General features: G+C 34.4%; 1 protein-coding gene across 3 annotated transcripts; it reads left to right on the top strand.

Annotated features, from left to right (window-relative positions):
* The first annotated feature begins 12,431 nt into the window (after positions 1-12,431).
* On the top strand, positions 12,432-22,413 carry LOC136211122 (expansin-A23-like). 3 transcript variants are annotated; one of them, XM_066002669.1, is made up of 8 exons: positions 12,432-12,717; positions 12,784-14,437; positions 14,568-14,650; positions 14,742-14,897; positions 15,266-16,364; positions 16,662-16,722; positions 21,536-21,595; positions 21,716-22,413. In XM_066002669.1, exons 7-8 carry the CDS (start codon positions 21,574-21,576, stop codon positions 22,336-22,338), a joined length of 645 nt encoding a protein of 214 aa, XP_065858741.1. In that variant the 5' UTR covers positions 12,432-12,717; positions 12,784-14,437; positions 14,568-14,650; positions 14,742-14,897; positions 15,266-16,364; positions 16,662-16,722; positions 21,536-21,573; the 3' UTR covers positions 22,339-22,413. The 3 variants fall into 3 exon arrangements, with proteins under 3 accessions (XP_065858741.1, XP_065858742.1, XP_065858740.1); XM_066002670.1 differs by having other exon boundaries at positions 14,558-14,650; XM_066002668.1 differs by lacking the exons at positions 12,432-12,717; positions 12,784-14,437; positions 14,568-14,650; ... (1 more) ...; positions 15,266-16,364; positions 16,662-16,722 and having other exon boundaries at positions 21,346-21,595.

Genomic DNA, 22,413 nt, shown 5'->3' with positions numbered 1-22,413 from the left:
GGTGGTGTACTTGTTGATGGGTAAGCGAGCAGATCAAGAAGGGGTGATCCCAGACGAAGTTAAGCCATTGCTGTCAGAATTTCATGATCTGTTCCTAGAAGAATTGCCCAATGGTTTACCACCCATGCGGGAAATTCAACACCAGATTGATCTTGAGCCAGGTGCTGCATTACCCAACCGTCCACATTACAGGATGAGTCCGGGCGAGCATGAAGAGTTGAGGAGACAGGTAGAGGAGTTGCTAGCAAAAGGGTACATTAGAGAGAGTTTGAGCCCTTGTGCAGTACCAACCCTATTGATTCCAAAAAAAGATGGCACTTGGAGAATGTGCGTGGATAGTAGAGCTATCAATAAAATCACGATCAGGTACCGTTTTCCTATCCCTCGCTTAGATGACCTGTTGGATCAGTTGAGTGGAGCTACTGTGTTTACAAAGTTGGATTTGAAGAGTGGGTACCATCAGATTCGTATTCGGGATGGAGATGAGTGGAAAACAGCTTTCAAAACATGCGAAGGGCTTTATGAGTGGCTGGTGATGCCATTCGGATTGTCAAATGCTCCTAGCACTTTCATGCGAGTTATGAACCAGGTCTTGAGACCTTTTATTGGTACTAGTGTTGTCGTGTATTTTGATGACATTCTGATTTACAGTAAAAATCTCATTGAACATTTGGCTATCTTGAGGGAGGTTCTCACTGTTTTGAGGAGAGAGCAGTTTATTGCTGCTGTCAAAAAGTGTGTTTTCATGTCAACCAGGGTGCTGTTTCTTGGTTATGTTGTTTCAGATGTGGGTTTGCAGGTAGATGGGTCCAAAATTGAGGCTGTCAGACACTGGCCCCGCCCTAATACTATTACTGAAGTTCGAAGCTTTCATGGGCTGGCGTCATTTTATCGGCGTTTCATACCTCATTTTAGTAGTATCATGGCTCCTATTACTGATTGTATGAAGCAGAACGGGAAGTTTGTGTGGACCAACGAGGCGAAGTCAGCTTTTGAGCTTATCAAGGATCGCCTTACTTCGGCCCCAATTCTAGTCCTTCCTAATTTTCAGCAGCCTTTCGAGCTTCATTCTGATGCTTCCAAGATGGGAATTGGAGCTGTACTCAGCCAGAATAATAGGCCAGTGGCGTATTTCAGTGAGAAGCTGTCAGGAGCGAAGCTGCGGTACAGTACTTATGATGTTGAGTTTTACGCAGTTGTGCAGGCCATTAAGCATTGGAGGCATTACTTGTTCCTGCGGGAGTTTGTGTTATTCACTGACCATGAAGCGTTGAAGCATTTGCATAGTCAAGACAAAGTTTCAGCCAGACATGCGAGATGGGTTGCGTATCTGCAACAGTTCACCTTTGTTCTAAAACATAAATCTGGGGTTGCCAACAAGGTGGCAGATGCATTGAGTAGGAGAAGAGGGTTGCTCAGCAAATTGTCGGTTGAGGTATTTGGATTCGACTCTTTCGCTGAATTGTATGATACTGACCCATATTTTGCTGGTGTTTTGGCAAAAGTACGAGCTGGAGAGCGTACAGGTTACCACCTTCAAGATGGTTTTCTGTTCAAAGGCAACCAGTTGTGTGTCCCTGATTGTAGTTGGCGGTTAAAAATTATTGAAGAGCTGCACGGAGAAGGTCATGTGGGTCGGGATCGTACCTTGCAGTTGGTTCAGGCCAATTACTTCTGGCCTTCTATCAGGAAAGAAGTGGAGAAATTGGTACAGAGGTGTCGCGTGTGTCAAGTTTCGAAGGGAACAGCTACTAATGCAGGATTGTATCATCCATTTCCTGTTCCTACACAGCCGTGGACAGACATCAGTATGGACTTCGTGTTGGGGTTACCGCGTACACAACGGGGTAATGATTCTATTTTTGTTGTGGTGGATCATTTTTCTAAAATGGTACACTTTATTCCTTGTAAAAAAACAACTGATGCTGTTCAAGTAGCTCAATTATTCTTCCGAGAGGTTTACAAACTGCACGGCTTGCCAGCATCCATTGTGTCTGACCGGGACACTCGATTTGTTAGTCACTTTTGGCGGAGTTTGTGGAAAATGGTCAATACGCAATTGAATTTTAGTAGTGCCTACCATCCTCAAACTGATGGGCAGACTGAAGTTGTGAATCGGTCCTTAGGCAATCTGTTGCGTTGTTTGATTGGTGACAAGGCTAAGACATGGGATGTAGTGTTGAGCAAAGCTGAGTTTGCACACAACCATGCTGTTAATCGCAGTACGAGTTTCAGCCCTTTTGCTGTGGTTTATTCTGTTGTTCCTCGAAGCCCACTGGATTTGGTGTCATTTCCAGATAAGACACGCGTGCATGGGAAGGCAGAAACTTTTGTGAACAGCTTGGTGGAAGTACATAAGCAAGTTCATGATAATCTTGTGACGGCAGCAAGCAATTACAAGAAACATGCGGATACGAAGCGCCGCCACGTAGAATTTGAAGTTGGGGATTTTGTTTGGGCTGTTTTGACTAAGGAAAGATACTCCGTGGGAGATTATAACAAGCTGTCTGCTAAGAAGATAGGGCCTTTGGAGATTGTGGAGAAAATCAACCCAAATGCTTACCGGTTGAAATTGCCTAGTCATATTCGCACCGCAGATGTTTTTAATGTGAAGCACCTAATTCCGTTTTCTAGCGATTCTTCTGATGATGACAATTCGAGGGCGAATTCTATTCACCCAGGGGAGAATGATGAAGTGGAGCGGGCCTTAAACTATTTGGAGAAAACGGACCCGAAACTGAAATTTTGAAGATAAAACGGGTTGTTGGAATTTAGCGATTTCGGACCCTAATTTTGTTGGATTCGGCCCATTGAATCAAACCCATCGGTCTACGGACCCATGGTGGACGTGTTTTTTAGCCATCCGAGGTCGTTTAGGGCCTCAAATCGGCCTTTTTGTGTTTTAGCGCACTTTTCTTATTTTATTGTTTTCCTTTTTCTTTTAGGTTTCGGATTAGGTTTTATTTTGTCAGCCTATATAAAGTTGAGAAATGAAGTTGAGAAATATGAGGCTAAGGATTTTCTTGACATTATTTTTGACGTTATGGAGGATGAAAATTCAGAGATCAAGTTGACTAGAAATCATATCAAGGCTTTGTTTTTGGTAAGTTCTACTTTATTTTCATAGATGAGGTGTTTCTTGCTTTTTAAGAAAATAATATTTATCAACACGTATCATTTTTAAATTAATTATGTGTTAATTGAGAAATTATATTATATTTTAGGAGTAATATATCAAACCAATCAATTTAATCAATTTAGATCAAAATGCTAAAATAATTACATAGAAAGTTTGAATATCATAACTAAAATGTCGTTTTACCAGCATTTTAGTTTCAAATTGGTTCCTTGCAAATTTTATGGGATTAGATTGAGGGTCAAAAGTTACGAAGCACAACTAATTAAGTTCTTTATTTTTTTTTTTTTGAGACAAATCGAAGTTGAGTGATGATGAAGTGGAGCGGGCCTTAAACTATTTGGAGAAAACGGACCCGAAACTGAAATTTTGAAGATAAAACGGGTTGTTGGAATTTAGCGATTTCGGACCCTAATTTTGTTGGATTCGGCCCATTGAATCAAACCCATCGGTCTATAGACCAATGGTGGACGTGTTTTTTAGCCATCCGAGGTCGTTTAGGGCCTCAAATCGGCCTTTTTGTGTTTTAGCGCACTTTTCTTATTTTATTGTTTTCCTTTTCCTTTTAGGTTTCCGATTAGGTTTTATTTTGTCAGCCTATATAAAGGCTCGACCTCCACCTTATGTAAGGCAGTTATTGATTAATAAGAATTTCAGAGTTTATTCTCTTTTTTTCCAATTTTCGTTAGTCGTGCGCGATTCAACGATAGTTGACGGTTTTAAGCTTTGTTCGTGCGCGAGCAAGTGTTTAGAACGAAAGTCTGTTTATTTCTGCTGCATCAAGTGACCATTTTAAGACAATCATGAAAATTCAGTGACCAACCATGCATTTAATCCTAGATAATTTAAAAATTGGGTTATGCAATTGGTGCAGAATAAGAAACAAAAATATCTGTGTTTAAAACAGCGTCTAAAATTGATCTAATTTATTAGAGGTAAAATTGCTCTTGGCTTCCAACATTAAGGGTAAAATTGCACCATTTTAGACGTTTTGCTCCGGACCCAAAATGTTAGGGGCATTTTTGCACCTTAACCCTTAAAAATTCTACTATACTTCTTGAAAATGGGTAGAACTACCTTTACCCAATGTTTACTCTCTATATATATATATAAACCTCACTGTGATGTGTTATTATACTGATTCAAGCATTTGGCAAAATGGGTTTTCTAGTGCTGATCTGACATATTGGAGAGGCCCATACTTCCCAAGTTCGCAAGGAAGCAACGGGTAATTCTTTGTAGCCCATGCTAAACATTTTATAGAGAATTCATTTGCTTTTCTTTCCACCATTTGCCTAATGTCTTGTAAATAACTAAATATCAACAAAATGGTTCCAATTCAACTAGATCAATGTACAGGGTAACATTTAATAATTTAATAAGCATATCAATTCACTTATTTTGGTATTTTATTCTTTTTGCTCCCAATTGAGGTTTAAATAACATTGTTTTGACTTGTAAAAGTATAACAAAGATTTTCTAAGGCTGTGAAATATCCAACTCTAATGGTTTGGGAAATTAAGGTGAAAATGAGGTTGTTTTGACCTATAAAGAGTAATAAAGAAAACTTATACATTTTGTGGCCCAAACCATACTAAAATATGCTTGGGCTTAAAACACACTTGTGAAATGAAAGCTTATCATATTGTTACTTAATCTGAGAAACTTGATGACATGTGTACTTTGGTAAAACATTGGATGTAGGAGATGATTTTAGTATCTGAATACAACAACAACAAAGCCTTAGTTCCGAAATGATTCGGGGTCGACTAACATGAACCATCATATATAACCGTGAAATCAAGTCGTGTCTGCGACACAAATTCGCTCCCTCCACTTCGTCCTATCCACTACCATATTTTCCTCAATTCCCAGTAAACTCATATCACTCTCGATCACCCTCCTCCAAGTTTGCTTAGGTCTTCCCTTACCCCTCACCACTACATCCCTTTGCCACTCTTCGGTTCTCCTAACCGGCGCATCAAGCGCTCTACGTCTCACATGGCCAAACCACCTTAGTCGGGTTTCTCTCATTTTATTCTCAATAGATGTGACCCCTACTTTTGTCCTAATTATTTCATTACTCACCCGATCTTTTCTCGTATGACCACACATCCATCTCAACATACGCATCTCCGCCACCGACATCTTATGGATGTGGCAGTGTTTCACTGCCCAACACTCCGTACCATATAACAATGCTGGTCTAATTGCCGTCCGGTAGAATTTTCCCTTCAATCTATTAGGCATGCCGGGATCACAAAGGAAACCCGTAGCACTCTTCCACTTCGACCAACCAGCTTTAATCCTATGAGCAACATCTCCATCTACTTCTCCATCCGTTTGGATAATAGATCTTAAATACCGGAAGCAATCTGAGGCCTGAACAACTCTCCCATCTAGGGTGATTGTCCCTGCCTCCCTACTCCTATGGCCGCTAAACTTACACTCCAAATATTCTGTCTTACTTCGGCTCAACTTAAAGCCTCTAGATTCTAGAGTTTGTATCTGAATGAAAATAGTAATTTTGAAGGAAGGTGGAAAATAACAAAAACACAAAGATGCAATTAAATATCCTTTGCAGGTTTAGCAAAAGTATTGGATAACAAACTACTGTATCAACTATCAATCTCGCCTGCAAGTGGACCTTAAGTTCCTCTATGTTCTCACTTTGTGGATTGTGGAAGAGTAAAAAGAGTTACTTGTAAGTGGAAGTGGTTCTGATTTTAATGTGTCTTTTTATTATATCATCACATGCCTTACTCTTCATGCATTTACTTGTAACATCAAAATTAGCAATCAACTTTACATGCAGTAAAAAATACTCCATGCAAAGGACTGAAATTGAAGAATATAAAGTCGGCATATTTTAACAGGGGAATGACCACTTCTTCTTACATCGGGACCTCCTGAATTTTGAAGATGTCTCATTAAGCCTTTGGACTGCTTAAAATGACCTATTGACTCTTTAATTTACTTAAAAGTGATCTATTGCACCCTAAACATTGTTGAAGTCATAAAAGTTGCGCATATCTCCTCTTACTCTGTCATAATACAAGTTTAGGGGCTAATGAGACATCTTAAAGTTTAAGGGAACAAGTGGTTTTTAGGCCAATTTCAGGGCACCACTGATGTATCATATCTTCTCAGTTTGTTTAATCTTATTGCTACTAAATCTTTGTCAATTGGTTTTATAACTTGCTTCCAGACAGGACAAACATGTCTTGCTACTGCAAAAAAAAAATAGATGAGAAAAATTTCAAGCATGCATTGGTGTAATGATGAACGAACACAAGTTTGTCATATTTGAAAGACACAACTTATAAAACACCAGAAGGACCTGCTGTTGTATCTATATCATTCGGTATTGTAATTAACTTGTTACTTTCTTTGGTATCAAGTTTAAAACGTGATAATGCTGAATTTACTACAACTCTTTTTACTTGACAGGTGTTGGTCTGAAGATGCAATCGACCCCATGTCTAAAGATGCAATGGAGCAATTCAAAATGAAAATCAGAGAGAAAATTAGAGATGAAGTGAAGAACGAGATTAGAGAGGAACTGAAGAATGAACTATCAGCTCATCTTGAATTTCTTATACAAAAGTTGAGCTTTATGAACCATCACTTAATTTGGATGGTGTTTTTTCTACAAGTTCATTCAGATGATGACTAATTTATTCTTTTGATGGTACTTTTGGATTTTATTATTTAGGTACTTTTTTTGTTGTTGTTTGTGGATGTTTATTTAAATAGGTATTGCCTTTTGGATTATAAATATCATCATTGTCTTTATGTTACAAACATCGTTGTCTTTACATTACAAGTGTCGTTGCAATTGTAAGTAAAACATCTAAACATCGTTGCTTTCTTCTTTGGATATTGTTGCATCTGTAAACTAAAATTGTTGCTTTTGTATTCAAACCATTGCATTTGGAACAGAAAAATTGTTGCTATAAATTAGATTCGTTGCTGAAGTATAAAACTGTGTTGCTTTTGTTAACTAAAAATCGTTGATTTAGAAAAATAATTGTTGCCTTACCCGAATAAAGTCGTTGCCTTTACCATAAAAGGTCGTTGCTTAAGGCCCTGAAATAATGTTACCTAATGGTATTAAATCGTTGCCATCAGTCTAAAATAGTGTTACCTTTACTTAAAAGCAACAATTAATAAATGTAAAATCGTTGCTTTAGGATCCATTTTTCGTTGCCTTTAATTGTATCCTTCAACCGTTGCACTGGCTGAAAACAAAAGCAACGATATCTTAGTCGTTGCATTAGGGAATATTTTCGTTGCCTTTTAGCGGAAAGGCAACCGTGAATAAACCAACGAAAATATATTGACCAAAATCGTTGCATTAGCCCATTTTTGGCCATATTGCAACATTTTTGGGTGCCAAACGTAACGAATCGGCATCATTGCAATAGGCATTCTATGGTGTAGTCACTGGACCGGTGAAAAAGAAAACAACTACAGTTTTTATCCGTTCATGGATGAAGACAATGATCAGGAAGAACCAACCACAACACCAGCAACCAGTTCGACATCAGCAAGCTCATCCAGTTCGAGTTCATCCTCGAGTAATGAAGACAGTTTAGATGAACATCCCCCCGGAAAGCCAAAAAAATTCATACCTATTAAAGATCTCTATGATGTAACAAGAAATCTCGATGATGAATTAACTCTTTATTGTCATTTTGTTAATGATGAACCAACAGATCCAGAAGAAGCAATGAAAGATGAAAAATGGAGAAAAAGCCATGGAAGAGGAGATTCATTCGATCGAGAAAAATAAAACATGGGAGCTGACATCACTTCCGACCGGTCAAAAACCCATTGGAGTTAAATGGGTGTTCAAAGTAAAGAAAGATGCAAACGGTGAAATTGTCAGACATAAAGCAAGATTAGTGGTGAAAGGGTTCAGTCAACGACCCGGAATAGACTACAATGAAGTCTTTGCTCCTATTGCCAGAATGGAGAGTATCAGACTGGTAATTTCTGTAGCTGCTCAATACGGGTGGAGAATCCATCAAATGGACGTGAAATCTGCATTTCTCAACGGATATCTGGAAGAGGAAATTTATATCCAGCAACCACCTGGGTATGTTGTGAAAGGTTAAGAAAATAAAGTCCTAAAATTAAAAAAGGCACTTTACGATCTCAAGCAAGCACCACGAGCCTGGAACAGTCGTATTGACAAATATTTTCAAGAAAATGGTTTTGTCAAATGCCCACATGAATATGCCCTGTATGCAAAGGTGAAAAATGGAGATATGTTACTTGTTTGTTTGTATGTGGATGATCTCATTTTTATAGGGAACAATCCTAAGATGTTTGAGGAGTTCAAGAAGACAATGGCTCGTGAGTTCGAGATGACTGACATTGGTCTAATGTCATATTATCTTGGTATTGAAGTGAAGCAGAATGACAACGGAATTTTTATTTCTCAAAGTGGTTTTGCAAAGGAGATATTAAAGAAGTTCAATATGGAAAATTGTAATTCCGTCAGCACGCCAGTAGAATGTGGAATCAAGTTGACAAAAGATGAAGGTGGAGACAGCGTCAACCCGACATTATTCCGAAGCTTGGTCGGAAGTCTCAGATACTTGACATGTACGAGACCAGATATTCTCCATGCAGTCGCCTTAGTAAGTCGATACATGGAAGCCCCAACGGTGTCACATTGGAATGCAGCAAAAAGAATTCTCCGTTACGTGAAAGGTACAACTAATTTGGGATTACATTATTCAAAAACTGACGATTTCAAATTAGTTGGGTACAGTGATAGTGACTGGGCCGGTGACAAAGATGACCGAAAAAGTACAACTGGATTTGTATTTTTTCTGGGTGATACTGCATTTACATGGAGTTCAAAGAAGCAGGCAATTGTGACGCTGTCAACCTGTGAAGCTGAATATGTTGCTGCAACCTCATGTGTCTATCATGCAATTAATTCGTCTCCGAAAATTGCTAAAAGAATTTCAAATGAGTCAAAATGATCCAACAAAGATTTTTGTCGATAACAAGTCTGCATTGGCATTAGCTAAAAATCCAGTGTTCCATGACCGGAGTAAATACATTGATACAAGGTATCATTTTATTCGCGAGTGCATTGAGCAAAGGGAGGTGACACTGAAGTACGTGAAGACACAAGATCAGATTGCAGATATTTTCACGAAGCCGCTGAAGTACGATACGTTCAGCCATTTAAGAGCTCAACTGGGAGTCACGAAAAATTAAGTTTAAGGGGGCATGTTAAAATAATAAACATAATTTTATATTAAAAAAAACAAAATTAAATCAATATGAAAGCAGAGATCACGTGGGTGACTTTGGTGATTTGTTGTTGATACAACAATCACAATGGCATAACAAATAATAAAAAATTCATATGTCAGTAGACTAGTTATAAGAATTGACTAATTTTGTGGAAATGAAAGGTGAAGACGTGGAAGTTTTATACACAACCAATTGTATGGTTTAAATGGTGTATAATGCTCTATAAATTAGAGCTGGTTATTTTTTTCTTGTAATTTTTGGTGTGTGTTGGTGAGTAATATAAAGAAATAAAAAGAGAGTGTTATGTACCATTATATTCTGTAAAAAATTTCCACAAATTATATCCAGTCCTCATAATTTACAAAGTCAGTCCTTATTAATTACAATTTTAATCCATCTATTTTCAACAGTTTCTTTAACAAATTTAATAAAATGCATTATCACTATTTAATATTGTTTATGATACATTTTCAACTTTTTTCTATTTGAATACTTTTTAAATAATAATATTTTGAAGAGTTTAAAACTAACAATAAATTAAAATACAATGAAATGTCAACAAATTATCTATCTTAATCGTAATAAGCAAATTTATTTGATGGCTATATGAACTGGAAAATAAATAGAGTTTTTTTTTCCTGAGTCAACATCAAAATTGATAAAGAGTATAACAACAAATGAATTCATTTTAAAAATAATTATGTATATATTACAGAAACATTTGTTTTAAAATTAGTTAATTTCTAACTCTAAAATATATTATAGATACCATAATGTAATTTATTTTTGCTCAAGACATTTAAATGGACTTATAGTGTTGTACAATAACAATGAAAGATATGATAAAAAAATAATTTTTTTTATAAAAGTATGAATATTATAATTTCTTTTAGTAATAAGTTGGTTGTATTTCTTTATATGACCTAAATTTTATTATATTAGCTAGTTTTATATAAATATAAACATTTTTATAAGTTTCAAACATAAAGTGGAGGTTATTATAATATATTTTTATGTTACATAGGCTTGAGAGATTAATAAAAATATTATCTTAAAAATATTATTTAAAGTTATATACTTGTATATTTCTCTAATGTTGGGATTTTTTTTATGAAATTGTCTCCATCTTCATTAGATACGAAAAGAACAAGTACAATAAGAAACAGAAAACGTAAAAAACCTTACAAAATCCATAATGGGACGAAAATGACTACAAAGAGCAATAAAATCCATTAAAGGTACTATAAAACATACACAAAATAATAACACATATACTTCATTGAAATCATAATCCGCAAAAAAGCAACTGCAATCGAATCTTCATTATTTAGGCCCTTCTGAATATTCGGATCCGAGTCCTTTCTTTTGTTGCAACCACGCAGATATATTGATCCACGTATAAAATAAATCGTTTCCGCTATTGCTAAATCCGAAACTGGTATAAACATAATAATAGAGAGTAGATACAATTCAAACGGATAAAGAGATCTAACAAAATGTATAAACACAAACTAAAAAAAATACAATAAAAAACAATACAGTAAACCTAACTCGACGAGAGGAGGAAGACGGAACTTCCTTCTTCCTCCTTAACGTAGATCCACAAAAGAGAAGGCTTGCAAAATCACACAAAATAGTTAGAAAAAGAAGAGAAGAAAGGAAGGAGGCAGTTTTTTTTTTGAGAGAGAGAGAGCAGTTTTTGCTCTTCAGAGAGAAAACCAATCTAAAGTTTCTGGCTAAACAAAACAAAATTCTAATGTGGGGATTGAAAATGAATATTTGATAAAATTAAAATCATTTAAATAGATAATGAAATGTATACTTTCACTATTCCTCGATTCTATTTACATATTTTCACTACAAGAAAGTTGACTTTTTGTGGAGAAAATCTTGTGGGGAAATACTTTTCCTCACTAAAAGTAATGAATTTGTAGGGATTTATAAATTCGCTACAAAATAAGACATATTTATGGAGAGTTCAAAATTTCGCCACAAAGTCTGACATATTTGTGGTGGAGTATAAAATTCGCCACAAAATTTTAAATATTTATGGGGAGATTACAATATTTCCACTGAAAATATAATACTTTAGTGGGGAAAGTTTAATTCTCCACAAAATACAAAAATATTAGTGGGGAATTCAGAAATTCCCCACTAAAGATACTTGTCTTAATTAATAACTTTTTTAAGTATGGTTGTTTACTTTGTTATTATTATAAATTTAAAATAATTAGTAAATACCAATTAAGGTTGATTTTATTGGTTAATGGTCTCAAGTCGCTTAAACCAGAGATCTCGATTTCGAGTTCTAGTGTACGTAGAAAACTTTTATTAGATAGAATTCATCTAAAAGGTGCCTGACGAGTCTCAAACAGAACAATGAGATAAATTATATAACAAAATAATTAGTAAATATTATTATATTACAGAAAATTTTAAAACAAATTAACTATAATTTATTTTTAAAACTTGAATCCAAACTTATAATAATTAATTTTATTATATATATATTATAATAAATTTTATAAAATTATTTAATTTAATTTTTTTATTAATTAACAATATAAATATATTTTTGAAATTGTTTGTGAATATCTTAAAATTTTATTATATTTTCTAAAAATATACATATATATTCTTTTCAAATAAAAAATATTTCTTTTTATTTACTTATTTTGTTTGTTTTTATAGTAAATATTTCTAATAATTAAATATTATTTGTTTAAATATTCTTATTAAATACATAATCTTAATAATTTTACTCAAAGTAAGTATGAGTGCCAAGACAATTTTATATTAAATTTTATTCTCACTAGTCACTAGTATCTATTTTTATTAATTTACTTCTAAATTTTACTAATTTATTAAATTTCATTTCTATTCTTAATTAAGACATTTTATCTTGCTCTCTTTTCCCCAAATATTTTCCCCCAATTTTTTTGGTTTACCCCCTCTTCCCCCCCCAATTTTTTCAAGGTTCCCTCCATCCTTTTTTTTTTTTGAGAAATCCCTCCATCATTTTCAGTAAAGGGTTGAAGGAAATTTCTTTCCTCATTCCCACTTCATCGCTTCACCGTCATGAACTTTACGAATTGAAATTCATGGCTTCACCTTGAACCACCATAAAGCATTCGACCTAAATCCTGGAAATCACAACATGTAAGTTGCGACCTTGTTCTGCAATGTCGTCTCTACGGGTGCCAATGCTGTCATTTTTCTAGTGATGTTCTTCAAGCCATGTGGAAACTGTTAGCTTGGCAACTCATGTGGCGGCCATTGAGGAGGCGTATTACTAGAATGCGGTAAGCTTTGAATTTTTTCGCTTTTACATCCATCCAGCTTTAAGCTTTTTTATCTTTTTTTGGCAGAAATTGATGAGAGATGGATGAGCAGCAAAGCTCCAGAGAAGAAGGTAGGAGATTGGTGATGATAGGAGGTATTGCTGACTCTTTCCTCGCAGAATCCCTTTAATTTGATGCTATGTTACTCTTATTAACAGTAAGCCTTATTCATCACCCTCTTTTATCCTTTATTTATGCCCTAATGAGAACATTATCTTATGCTTCAATTTCTTTTCTTTAGGTTGAAGCTTATAATTATTGTTCTACTGTCAATGACATAAATGGACTTTGAAAGTTTTTTATTTTTATTTTCTTTATTGTCATAATTATCTTTCTCTATTTCAATTGGCCTTTCATCATCCATGAATTGTTTGAAGCCCAAAACAACAAGTTTCTATTGGTGTAGCTTTTTGTGAACATCAGGTTAATTTTACCCAATTCAAAAATGAAAATGATGAAGCATTATTCCTTCATACTTGTTGTAGACATTTGATATCCACACTCAAATGAAGCTTCTGTTTATCCACACTCAAATGAAGTTTGTATCCTCGGTTATGAACTTAACTTTTACTCGCATAATTTAATTGAATAGGAAAAGCACAAATTTTAATGAAATTCTTCCATTTTACAGAGATTGGCTTGCAGGGTATCTATCAATTCCTTTTTAACTAGAGATCAACTTGTAGTTCCGTGAATCTATAAGCATCCAAAGGATATTAGCTAGTGCCTTTCACTTATTTACTCACATCTGTCACTGTAATTTAATCATATAGTGTTAGGCTCCAAACCAAGTTTGAATATTTTTCCCAAAAACAGGATCCAAAATTGACACGCTGTAAATGGCATAGAAAATTAATCACAATAGAAGCAGTAATGATTTGAATATATGGATGGAGAGAAAGAATCTATCTCTTACTAAGTTTGTCTCTCTACATCTCACACTCGCACACGCAAAGTTACTTTTTAATAGTCAGTCTATCCGAAGCTCTTCCCATCTCATGTTTGGCATAGTTATATAAATCATAGCTCTTTTCTTATTATGATTTGTCTCTCTCTCATGGCTCTTTGCTGTAAATGGGAAATTTCATTCTTAATGGGTAATATGCTTTGTAAAACCATTTGGTTCAATTCAACTTGTATTCTGGACCTTTTTGCCACATGGCGATGGGATTTTCATAACTGCAAATTTATACAACATACAAGATTATTGTTGGTTGATGAGCTAGCTAGGTTACGTGGAAAGATAATTGTATGTTTAAGTTTTACAAATCTGTTAATTTTCTGGACATATACAAGACCTTTTTTTTACAGGGTAACAAGTATTTTAAGCAGAAGAAATTTAAGGAAGCAATTGAATGTTATTCAAGAAGCATAGCCTTGTCACCAACTGCAGTAGCTTATGCAAATAGAACAATGGCTTATCTTAAAATTAGGAAGTCAGTTTTTGAGATTGTTTATGTATGTAATGTATATTATTGCTTATCCTAAGCTCTCAACTTTTTATTGCTATAACTTCTAGACATAAATTGTCAGTTCTCAATATGAATAAAAATGCATCTTAGATTTTACGAGGCTAAGGAAGACTGTACAGAGGCCTTGAATCTGGATGACAACTACATAAAGGCGCGTACTCATGTCGAGCAACTGCTAGAAATGAGAAAATTTAAAGAATCCATCCAGTGTATGTTATTGTCAATTTTTCATAAAAACAAACTATATCTCGGCATGCTCTATAATTTAGCAGAGGCAGTGTTTCTAATTCACATAATAACTTTGATCTTTCTGACATAATAAAATGTAGCTAATTGCAGATTCTGAGTTTGCTTTGCGGTTGGAACCTAATAACCAAGAAATCAAGGAAGAATATACAGAGATCAAATCATTGTTTGAGAAGGTAAGAATTTTTCTTATAATCACCATGAACTTTTCTTTATACTTTTATTCCCTGGCACTTTTTTCGTAGTGATTGTCACTGGTTCTTTCAGGAAATTCTTCAGAAGGCATCTGGGTCAATAAGAACATATGTAGAGAAAACACGGAAAGGAGGTTTAGAAACAAAAATTAGTAAACATGAGGTCAATTCTATCTCAAGGATTGCTCATAAGACTAGTGAATCCACAACTCAGAAAGGCAAGAATAAGGTAGTAACTATAATAGATTTACTGTGTTTAAAGTTGCTAACAACCTTATAAGTGAGGGTGCTGCTGGCAATCATAAAAATATCATTTTGCAATACTATGATTTCTGGATTTATACTATAAGATTTACATTTCTGTAGTTTCTTTCTCTTCACTTTTGTAAATTTAAGCCTAACTCATGCCAAAAAGTAGCTGAGAGGAGGAGGAATGCCTCGCATACATAAGAAGTTATATAGCTCCCGAATTAAGCAATTAAGCAATGTGTACCTAACACACACTCTTCACGCTCAGAACCATTTAAGTGTGAAGCAATGGGTTACCCAACACCTGTTAATCCATCTAGTACTCACACTGTCCTTATACTCTTGTAGGGATATAACAAAACAGTAAAGCAAGAGCTGAAGGCCTCTGTACAAGAGCTTGCATCTGGAGCAGCTTCCGGGGCTATAGCTGAAGCTGCAAAAAATCACACCTCCAAAAACAGCTTATCAGTTTGAGGTTTCTTGGCAAGGCTTTTCCGTTGATCGCGCTTTGCAGTCTCGCCTCTTGAAGGTTTCCTAATATGATTTGAGCTTAATTTCCTTCATATTTTGGATATTCTAAGTATAAGCATGGTAGGAAGCTTCTCTCGTTGTTGGAGAAACTATTATCACTGTAGAGAAGTTGAAGCGGTTTTCCTGTTTCCTCTGGCCGTGATTCAATATTGTCAGCTCACCGACTAGCTGTTGTGGCATTCATATATTCTTCAGGACGACTAGGTAATTTTTCTTTTTCTCTCTTAATCAAAGTACATATAGCTTCCTCATTTAACAATGTGGGATGTCTAACACTCTTCTCCATGGTATATTTTGACTCTTACCTTCATTTCTTTCTTCGGTTTCTGCTTCTTGGCTGAACCAACCAATAGGTCCTTCGACCCTCAAAGCAATAGAGTATGTTGCTTCTATACTGTCCAGTAAACGAAAATGCAATTTGTGCTCAGAAAAAGTAAGCTAATATTGCCTCTTGTCTCCCTCCTACACTCTATATCATAGAGTTGATAGGTTAAACTCCTCCATGTACTCTCTCATAGAGATTTCAAAATAAAAACAACCTTCTCTTAGATTCTTAAACTTTTTGAATAAGTCTGTTTTGACATCACCTGGTAGAAATGGATCCTTAAACTTAAGAACTTCTTGTTCTCCATAGCCCTTCTTCTCCGGCTCCCTCTTCCTCGTACAAAATCTATGGCAGTTCCTCTAGCATCCTTTTTTCTCTCTTATTGGCTCGCTAGGCCCTTAAACTATCTCATTAGACGGGTTCTTATAGAAAAAGAAGCTCTTTGTGATAGAATAAGCTGATATTTCATCTCTGGCTATTGAGCCAAGTGGGACTGAAGGAGGTTTTAGTGTTTTCGTAACTGGTGATAGCCAAAGGAAAAGATGGTTGAAAATGACAAGTGCCTCACTGGATGTCGATTTTGAAGATTAGGTTGGTACAGTCTATTTATTATATGTCAATTTTGATTTGCATCTAGTGAACTATAATATGCCATGTTCTCTTTGGTTTAGTTTACATTGAAATATAATCTGGAAGAGTATGCATTTTGAAACAAGAAACAGAGGTTGACTAGTTTTGAGCAAATTTTGTTGAATTTTCCTAATCGATTTTGTACATTAACATGAACATTAATTGGTTAATTATTTATTTAATTGATTTCTTGTGCCTTATGATCCCACACTTTGCAATAATTATTTTATAGTTTTAGAGTGATTCCACACTTTGCAGGGACCTTTCGAATAATTTCAGAGTCCGTGAAGGATCTTGTAGTTAAAATCATCAAATTGAGGTAATTAATTTTACAGTTGAATGCCTATAATATTGATTCTCTCTTTTCTGGCTGGTTTGCTACCTTTTTCTTCGATTTTTGCAATAATCTTGTTCTGCAACCAAAACTATGTTATATAATGTGTAGTTCAAAGAAAATGTCTATGCTTACTATATGAATTTAATTAACCGTTTTGTTCTCTAGTTAATAGCTCCAGGTGAAGAACTTGTATTATGGTTTGTAGCCTACAATATTTCAATTGTTTGGAGTTGAATATCTATTTTATTAGAAGACCACTTGTAGCTTACTTGTACATGGAATTTCAGTTTTACACCATTTGAGTTCACAATGAGTGTAAATTGATTTACTATTTACTCTATATATATCGAGTTCCCTTCAATCCAAATAAATTAATTAAAACTAAAAAATAAATTAATTAAAACTAAAAAATATTACGTATTATTTGTTGGGATATAAATATTTCCAAAATTGTGAATTTGTGGGGAAAATTTCCCCACAAAAATCTACATATTATTTGTGGGGATATTAATATCTCCCCACAGTTTTTTTGTGAATTTGTGGGGATATAAATTTTTCCCCACAGAACAGTAGTAAGATTAGTGGGGATAAATAATCGCCACAGAAAAAAAAACATTTTGTGGGGAATTTTGAGTTCGCCACAGAAAAGGATACATTTTGTGGCGAACTGTGATTTCCCCACAGATGTGTATCTATTGTGGCGAATTAAATTTTCGCCAAACTTACTTTTAACGTCGCTCTAACAGTGGCGACTATGTGGCGAAATATTTTTCGCCACAAAAGGGTTTTAGTGGCGAAATTTTGATATTTTGTGGGAAAAATTTTCCCCACAATAAATCTGTTTTCTTGTAGTGTTTAAAGTTGATTTTAAATGTATAACATCATAAATTTATCTTTTATTTCAAAACAAAATAGGTAGTGTCAGCAATAATTATATAACACACAAATCCAAACTGTCAATTATACATACAAAAGACAAACACCTAGAAACGACAAAGGGTAAACAAGGTGACATATTTTCTCTCTTTCTGTTTTCTATCTATTCTTTCTTTGCTACTTTGGTTGTTTTGCATATCCAAGTCCAAAACATTAAATAAGATTTACAATCTTCAATAAATCAGTTCATTCTCTGAATAATCTAATAAAAACCATTGCATCTCTAAATCTTTATCAACGTCATCCATTCATTGGTGTTGTCATATGCATAATGACTCTAGATAATCATACTGAAATGATAAAAGTTTTTTTCCTACACAGTAGTAATAAGACATATGCTAATGCAATAATTAATATATTTAAAACATATTTTTTTTAATGAAAATGACATGTTATCATTTAGATAATGTGGCACACTCTTATAAATGATTTTTTAGGTTAATTAATTTATTAGTCCCTATATTTTGATAAAACACATTGTTTAGTCCCTGTATTTTAAAAAACACATGGTAAAGTCCCTAACATTTTTCTCGGTGAACTGTTTAGTCTCTAACGTTTTTCTCGATGAAATATTTAGTCTATGCCGTTAGACTCTCATGAAGATTCTATTAGTCAATTTGGATTTGCGTTCTTGTTTTTCTTTATTTTCCTTTCCTTTAAACTCTAATGCATCTGAAATCAACTTTGAGTGTTGTTCTTCTTGATTTTCTTCTTAATCGTTCAAATTCGTAAGCATTGGGTCTGTTCTTTTTATTGTTCTCCATGCAAATAGCTTCTTCTTCTAAATTGGATTTCCTCTTCTGAAGTTTGAAGGTAAATAGTAAAAGATAATTTAGTCATTTCCGAAGCCATAAACGGTAAAAAATCTAATAAACAGCCGAAAGGACTAAACAGTTCACTGAGAAAAAGGTTAGGGGCCTTACCATGTGTTTTTTAAAATACAGTGACTAAACAGTGTGTTCTGTCAAAATATAGGAACTAATAAATTAATTACACTTTTTTTATGATGTAGATATATGGTGAGTGGTTTTGATAGTTCCACTTATATATATATATATATATATATATATATATATATATATATATATATATATATATATATATATATATATATATATATATATATGATTTATAATGTAATATTTAGAGCCTAATCGACTAAAACGGAATAAGAAAATTATTCATAATATTTTATTGTTATATATATATATATATATATATATATATATATATATATATATATATATATCACGTTGATATACTAAGTAATAGAATAAATTTTACTCTAATTTTTCAAGGGAAGTGTAGATTAGTTTTAGTGTACGAAATGATGCAAATTTAACCCCAACTTTTTTAAGTAAGATTAATTTTAGCAATACGATATAAAAACACTTTGTTTGACATTTATTTAACTCTCACTTCAGACCTACAAACAATAATTTTATCTAAGATATTTAGTGTATTACTAACAAATTATACTATTAAAATGCTAACAACTATATTTGTTACATATATACAACAACAACAACAACAAAGTCTTAGTCCCGAAATGATTCGGGGTCGGCTAACATGAACCATCTTATAAAACCGTGAAATCAAGTCGTGTCAGCGACACAAATTCGCTCCCTCCACTCTGTCCTATCCACTACCATATTTTCCTCAATTCCCAGTAAACTCATATCACTCTCGATCACCCTCCTCCAAGTTTGCTTAGGTCTTCCCCTACCCCTCACCACTACATCCCTTTGCCACTCTTCGGTTCTCCTAACCGGCGCATCAAGCGCTCTACGTTTCACATGGCCAAACCACCTTAGTCGATTTTCTCTCATTTTATTCTCAATAGATGTGACCCCTACTTTTGTCCTATTTATTTCATTGCTCACCCGATCCTTTCTCGTATGACCACACATCCATCTCAACATACGCATCTCCGCCACCGACATCTTATGGATGTGACAATGTTTCACTGCCCAACACTCCGTACCATATAACAATGCTGGTCTAATTGACGTTCGGTAGAATTTTCCCTTCAATCTATTAGGCATGTCGGGATCACAAAGGAAACCCGTAGCACTCTTCCACTTCGCCCAACCAGCTTTAATCCTATGAGCAACATCTCCATCTACTTCTCCATCCGTTTGGATAATAGATCCTAAATAACGAAAGAAATATGAGGCCTGAACAACTCTCCCGTCTAGGGTGATTGTCCTTGCCTCCCTACTCCTATGGCCGCTAAACTTACACTCCAAATATTCTGTCTTACTTCGGCTCAACTTAAAGCCTCTAGATTCTAGAGTTTGTCTCCATAGTTCCAACTTCCTCTCCACTCCTTCTTTCGTCTCGTCAACCAACACAATATCATCTGCAAAATGCCTTATTGAAGTGAACTTGTTAGTTCAGCCATAACGATGGCAAAAAGAAATGGGCTTAGTGTGGAACATTGATGAACTCTAATCGTAATAGGGAACTCTTCAGTCTTCCCAACACTAGTACGTACACTCGTGCATACTCCATCATACATGTCCTTTATGATGTCAATATATTTCCGCGAAATGCCTTTCCTTATCAAGGCCCACCAAAGTGCTTCCCTTAGTACCTTATCATATGCTTTCTCCAACTCAATGAAAACCATATGCAAGTCTTTCTTCTTATTTCGATATTGCTTCATTAATTGTCTCATTAGATGGATAGCTTCCATAGTTGATCTTTCCGGCATAAAGTCAAACTGGTTTTCCAAGATCTTCACCGTCCTTCTTAGCCTTTGTTCAATCACTCGCTCTCAAAGTTTCATAGTGTGACTCATTAATTTGATTCCTCGATAGTTGGCACAATCTTGGACATCGCCTTTGTTACATATATATTAACAACAATTTTTTTTTTGTCAAACTGTGGAAAGTATTTACTATGTTATTAATATAGTTACAAATAACCAACAAAAATGTATGAATCTGCTTTAATTTCGACAAACTTATTTGGAAGGTATGATGTGACAGTTAAATCAGTTTTTTCAAAATTTTAGTAATACATGGTTAAAATTGATCATTCTTGAAAACATTAGGGTTAGATTTGTACAATTTCGTATGTTAGGGCTAATTCTGTATTTCTTTTGAACCGTTAGAGTTTCATTTGGCTCTTATCCCTAAGTAATATAAAGAGATGGTGGCCTGTTTTAACTTACAAATGATTTTTTTTTTATTTTATTAAAAATATTACATTATTTGTCCTTGGCTTAACACATTTTTTTTTAAGTTGTGTGTAATGAATCTACATTAAATAAAGAAAAAATTACATTAAAGACAAAGAAACAGCTTCAATTTCGACAAACTTGTTTGTAAGGTATGACGTGACAGTTAAATAACAGTCAAATAAATCGTTCTTGAAAACATTAGGATTAATTTTATGCAATTTCATACGTTAGGGCTAATTCTACACTTACATTAATTTTGTGCAATTTCATACGTTGAGGAGGGTCAGATTAAAAACATATGTATTAAGACAATCCATTTACGTAATTCCATAAAATAAAGCTGATTTCTTAGCTTTTATGTTAGAAATGGTAACAGAAATCTTGCAGAAATCTTAGTAATTGATGATTAAATTTAAATATATTGCAGAAATCTTAGTAATTGATTATTAAATTATACCAATTCGAAAATCTTGCCCATTAATTACAGAAGTAATTGCTGATTCAATGTATTTGATTTATTTCCATACTAATTACGCTTTATAAGTTTATATACATAGAACAAGAACTAAACCTATCTCCACCATTCTCAAGACCTTCCCAGCATCATGAAATTTCCTGTAATCATTTTTTTAATTTCATTTTTGGGTACAATTATTACTCAAACATCAGCAGATCCATGGCATGATGCTCATGCAACATTCTATGGTGACATGACCGGAGCTGAAACAATGAGTAAGAATCAAATACTGAAATTTGTTATTAATTACTGACTTATTTTGCGACTCAGTGTCAACAAGTCATTACAGTAGAAGTTGTTATAATGCAATTATATATATTTTTTCATTTTCGCAGAAGGAGCTTGTGGGTATGGAGATCTGTTCAAACAAGGATATGGATTAGACACAGCAGCCTTAAGCACAGCACTTTTCAACAATGGTGGAACTTGTGGAGCCTGTTTTGAGATAGTGTGTGTAAATGATCCAAAATGGTGCATACATAATGCTGGGACTATTAAAATTACTGCCACAAATTTTTGTCCACCAAATTACTCAAAACCACATGAGAATTGGTGCAATCCACCCCAACATCATTTTGATTTATCCATGCCTATGTTCACCAAACTTGCTAACTACAAAGCTGGAATTATACCCGTCAAATATAGAAGAATTTCGTGCTCGAAAAAAGGTGGAGTTAAATTTGAGATTAAGGGTAATCCTTACTGGATTCTTGTGTTATTGTATAATGTTGGAGGGGCTGGAGATGTTACTGATGTCAAAATTAGAGGTTCAAAAACTAATGGATGGCTTCAAATGTCCAGAAATCGGGGCCAAAATTGGCAGATTGGAAGTAATTTGGTAGGCCAAAGTTTATCTTTCCAAGTCACTGTTAGTGACGGAAAAACATTGGAGTTTGACAATGTTGCTGCTTCTAATTGGCAATTTGGAAATTCTTATGATGGAAAATTCAATTTTTAGGATTAGGGTTTGAATAATTAGGGATATTTTAAGTTTTGTGGGGTTGAATTTTATCATTTTATGCTTTTTGATTAG

This window comes from Euphorbia lathyris, chromosome 1 (assembly GCF_963576675.1).
Source record: "Euphorbia lathyris chromosome 1, ddEupLath1.1, whole genome shotgun sequence".
Lineage (NCBI taxonomy): Eukaryota > Viridiplantae > Streptophyta > Magnoliopsida > Malpighiales > Euphorbiaceae > Euphorbia > Euphorbia lathyris.
The sequence above is the reverse complement of the archived record's forward strand: the minus strand, read 5'-3'. Positions and strand labels throughout refer to the sequence as shown.